Source organism: Triticum dicoccoides, chromosome 7A (genome assembly GCF_002162155.2).
Source record: "Triticum dicoccoides isolate Atlit2015 ecotype Zavitan chromosome 7A, WEW_v2.0, whole genome shotgun sequence".
NCBI lineage: Eukaryota > Viridiplantae > Streptophyta > Magnoliopsida > Poales > Poaceae > Triticum > Triticum dicoccoides.
In genome coordinates, this window is record NC_041392.1 from 82,530,601 (window position 1) to 82,535,382 (window position 4,782).

Sequence of the window (4,782 nt, forward strand, 5' to 3'; positions counted from 1 at the left end):
CATTTCTTGTAGCCCCTGAAGACACAAAGCTAGGTAAACACTTGTTAGAAAAATCTACTGCCGCTCAATGAAAAAAACTCCTCATCGTCGATGGTAAGCCGATTAATTAATTGGGCTGAAGGGTGTGATGTTATGCAAGTACGGTGAATTCTTCGCTATAACCATCGCCGTCGCGTGAAATTACACTTGCATTTTCAGATACAGCAACATGTTTTCGGCGGAATTAGAGATGGGAAATGGGAATTGAGGGATAAGGAGATTAATAGTTCACCGTTTGATTAAAGGAAATAGGAATTTAAGTGGGAAGGGGAATGAGAGTTGAGGAAGTCAATTCCCACCGATTTCTTCCTAAGAGGTACCCTGTTAATTCGTGAGCAGAGTTTTACCGCACCCCAATTCCCATCATATGCCAAACAAAGAAATGGAAGTAAAAATCTACTTTTCATGTCTAATTCCTTTATAAACACCCTTATGCAAACTCTCATTCCCCTGCCTAAGTGTTTACCAAACAAGCTGTAAACACATAGGCTGTAGACTCGTATCGTAGCATCTGCAGCCACACACAGTGACGCAGCAAATTCAGATGGTTGCCGTGGGAACCATGTCAAGACAGTGTCCTTCATCAAAGCTAAAGAAGAAAACTGCAATTTCAGAAGACCCCCAAGCTCCAAAGCAAATGTAAAGTAAAACCACACTCCGCATAGTGAAACAAACAAACAAACAAACAAAGTGAGAAACATCTCCCAGAAAACACTCACACGCACGGGCTAAGAAACCAGCCGGCCCGGCTGCTGTTGCTGTTGGCCGTATCCGACTCTGCTAAAATCCCAGCTATGTATCTCTCCTGTGTCATGCAACTGTATACACAAATCCAGCCAACACACACACAAGCATCGCCTGAGGAAGGGCACAGGCCGTTTTCACCAACCCGTTTCGTTTTCTACTGTACACACAGATGGTCATGCTACCTGCTTGCTGCGCCTGTTAACAGACACCGTCTGATGGGAGCACAGACTCCTGCTTCTATACGGTACCAGCCAGGTGGCGGTTCATTGAACGTGGGATTATCATGCTGCCACGTTCTGCTGCTGGAGCCACTCCTGGATGGCGGAGCGGAGGGCGATGTTGGGGATGAGCTCGTCGTGCTCGAGCGGCAGGTTGGTCATCGGGGACGTGTCGCTGCCCGTGCTGAACCAGCTCCGGATGAAATCGCCTTCGTAGGTGAAGCCATCCGCCGCAATGTGAGGGTCGTTCATCACATCCTGAAATTTTCACAACTGATGGTTAGCCAAAAGATAAGAGAGAGATTAATATGCTACACCCCAGGAGTTTCTGTAACAACACATTCACCTTTACGATCCAATTTATCAAGTACCGTTATCTAATTCAATTCATGTGCTCCTGAATAGGGAAAACTCAAGTGATTCCTTTTAACTCACCTGGGATATAGGGCAGATGAAGTACGACGGTATGTGGTTTTCATCCAGCACTGATCCCGAAGACGAAGGAGAAGCTGACGTTGCATTGCCCCTCATGGACTCGAGCGCCCTTATTGTTTCTGTGAGCTGGTGTTGAAGATTCTCATTGTGCTCGGTGGCTTTCTGAAATTCCTCACTGACCTCATCTTGCCGAACTTTAAGTTGTTGGAACTCTTGTTCTATTTTCGAAAGACATTCCTCAGCTTCTCTTCGTTGTTGGACTTGGTTTAAATATAAGTCCTCTGATGTCCTGGCCTGCAGAAATCAAAGCATCATTCATTTTTTGGTACACGAGTTCACTAATGTGCCTTCATGAAACACTAACAATGGCCCAGGAACTTTGTAAGAAGAAAGGGTGCATCCAGAGATGTGCAACATGTGAACCCTGGAGTTTAAATACGATGCCTTTTTGAAAGATGAAATGATTAAGATGAGAATTCTTTGGGACATCCTGGTGTTAGTTAGCCACTCCAGCATAAACAGAAATTACCATTCGTTCAGATTCAATCCGCCTCAAGCGCTCATCAGAGGCTTCCTTCTTGAGTGCTGCAGCTTCTTCCATGAGTTTTTGGAGTTTATGACGCAAATCATTATCTGAACTAACATTCCCCTGTTAGGATCATTGAGAGAAAATAATTAGTCACTTAGGGTAATACTCCCTCTGTAACTAGATTTTTTTAAAGGGGGTACAGTTCTAACTATTAACTACTCCCTCTGTTCCATAATGTAGTGCATACAGACTTTTTGAAAAGTCAAACCTCAAGTTTGTGGAGAAAAACATTTACATCTATAATGCCAAACATAGATCATTAGATTCAACATAAGATGTAGCTTCATATTTTATATATTTGGTATTGTAGGTATAAATAGTATTTCTATAAACTCGTGAAAGTTTGCAAAGTTTGACTTCTCAAAAAATCTCTATGCACTACATTATATAACGGAGGGAGTAAGAGCAGCAAGTTCTCATTGAGCTATCTTCATGCACCCCATACCGCCTGTTTAAGGTTTCTAAGTGCTACTTCTTACAGTTAAATTATATGTAGGCCAAGGACTACAGTCTACATCAGTCACACTGAACCGCATATGCAATACATGCACTTCCAAGAACTAAACAGAATCAAGTAATGATGGAATACTTGTTAAAAAGAAGTCAACTAGACCAACCAAGATGTCTTCCAAATCATCAGGCCCAACATCACCGCCATTAGATCTGTTAATGCATGCTGCACATCTAGGCCAACAAAACAAGTTAGTTCATGTTATAGTGTCAACAAAGCTAACAGAGGGTTGGAAAGCTACCTCCTTAAGCCATTAATTACAACGAGATTGTTTGGATCACACTTAAGACCCTCTATGTATGTTGCCAGAGCACTTTCATAATACTCCATCAGGAATTGTACATTCGCTTTACGCAAATAGCCCTTCAGGAAAGTGGGATCCAACTCAATACATTTTTCGGCATCTTCCAGACCTTTAGGCAGATTTCCTAGATAGATGTGGCATTGAGCTCTATTGCTAAAGACCTGGATAATCAGTTATAACAATAACATTAAAGCACAATATTACAAGAATCAGGGTGGCATGATAACGAGGGGCATGCATCACAGTAGATAATGTATAACAAATATGACAGGTCAAAGATGACATGTTTATTGAAGAACTGTTTTTATTAATCAGAGAATCTTCTATTTTCAGTGGAGATATAAATTTAACCAATGAGGTAAAGTTGCCTTCAGATATTATATGTAGTATAATCACCGTAAACCAAAATCCTTACTCTGGGATCATTTGGATTCTTTTCAATAGCTTCAGTATAGTGAGCTGTTGCTTCCTGATAATTTTTCCTCTGGAATAATTCATTGCCTGCAGCATGTGCACACACTCAGAAGTCAGAAGCAGTAGTTCGACATCACAATGGCATGCATGATACTAACTGGGATCAGGATATATCATGCTCGGAGAAAGAACATAGAACACTAGGAGCTATGTCCACTTGTTTTCATTTCAGTTATTCCGAACAATTGAGTGTTCGGTTGAGAGACCACCTCATCCCAGGATGATTTGTCCATGATGAGATGAGCGCATGAATTTGGTGCAATGGCACTGTCTCTCATTTTATAAGTAGTGTGCCTATGAGGGTGAGGTGGTGATGGAAACTCAAACCGCAAAATTTGATTAGATCCATAGTTAGGATCAGAGTATCCATTCACCATGTGTTTCTGTGCACCAGATACATCGTTGGTCGGCCATCATTGCGCGCTTGCGGCGCAGACGGTTGGTCATGTGTTGCCTGGCGGTGAAGGTCGTGCGTGGACTCCGGCCCGTGCCGCTCGCCCTTGCCCTTGCCGGCGAGGCGGCGTGCGAAGCGTTGGGAGTCACCTAACCGAGCGCGGGTTGGCGGGTATCCATGGCAGCGTCTCACTAAATTCATTTCAGTTATTCCATACAATTGAGTGTTCGGTTGAGAGACCACCTCATCCCAGGATGATTTGTCCATGATGAGATGAGCAAGAATTTGGTGCTTATGAGGGGTGAGGAGGTAATGGACCCAAAAGAAAACCCAAACCACAAAATTGATTAGATCCAGAGTTAGGATCAGAGGATCCATTCACCATGTGTTTCTTTGCACCAGATACATCAAGTGCTATGTATTAGAACTTTTTTGCACAGTTCTACTTCTAAGCCTCGGTTCTATAGAGACCAGAAGTAAACCTTGGGAGAATATATTTGTAATTTACTTTTTATTTCTTCTTGCAGATATCAAGTTAAAAGTCTGAAATTTCCAAGAACTAAACACTCGCAATTCATGACCATGTTCTTTGGAGAAATTTCTTGATAACAAGGGTGACAGACTCTTAAGTTTATTTTCCGTTTTGTTGGAAACTGAATGTAGCCACAGAAATCGACTTCACAGCTACAGTACATTGCAATGCCACAATTAATCAGCAGCGTCGTGTCAGGATTCATTCAGGAAAAACGCCCAAACCTCTCTGGCGGTGGTGGTCGGCGGCCTCCTGATCCAGCCGCTCCCGCTCCTCGATCTCCTTCCTGGCGGTCTCCGCCTGGTCCAGCTTGTCGCGCGTGTCCTCGCAGTAGTGCTCGGCGAGCGACTGCTGCAGCGCCCTGACCACCGGCGCGTAGTCGGCGGCGCAGGCCGCGAGCTTGAGCAGCGCGGCCGCCTTCCGCGACAGCGCGCGGGCCAGCAGCCTGTTGTCGGCGCGGAGCTCCCTGCCCCTCTCCACCGCCTCCTCGCAGTCCCTCACGCACTCCCTGTACTGCAACGGGTAGGAGACGCCGGGGC

The 4,782-nt window shown here is 44.4% G+C and overlaps 1 protein-coding gene across 1 annotated transcript in view; it reads right to left on the reverse strand.

Annotated features, from left to right (window-relative positions):
• Nucleotides 1-668: 668 nt before the first annotated feature.
• LOC119331381 (U-box domain-containing protein 70-like) overlaps nucleotides 669-4,782 on the reverse strand; it is a 4,985-nt gene continuing 871 nt past the window's right edge. The window contains exons 2-8 of the mRNA XM_037604539.1: nucleotides 4,468-4,756; nucleotides 3,259-3,344; nucleotides 2,781-3,004; nucleotides 2,646-2,712; nucleotides 1,969-2,088; nucleotides 1,440-1,733; nucleotides 669-1,262 (exon numbers count right to left, since the gene is read on the reverse strand). Of these exons, the coding sequence (XP_037460436.1) occupies nucleotides 1,068-1,262; nucleotides 1,440-1,733; nucleotides 1,969-2,088; nucleotides 2,646-2,712; nucleotides 2,781-3,004; nucleotides 3,259-3,344; nucleotides 4,468-4,756 (1,275 nt within the window). The 3' untranslated portion in view covers nucleotides 669-1,067. The remainder of the gene's footprint in view (nucleotides 1,263-1,439; nucleotides 1,734-1,968; nucleotides 2,089-2,645; nucleotides 2,713-2,780; nucleotides 3,005-3,258; nucleotides 3,345-4,467; nucleotides 4,757-4,782) is intronic.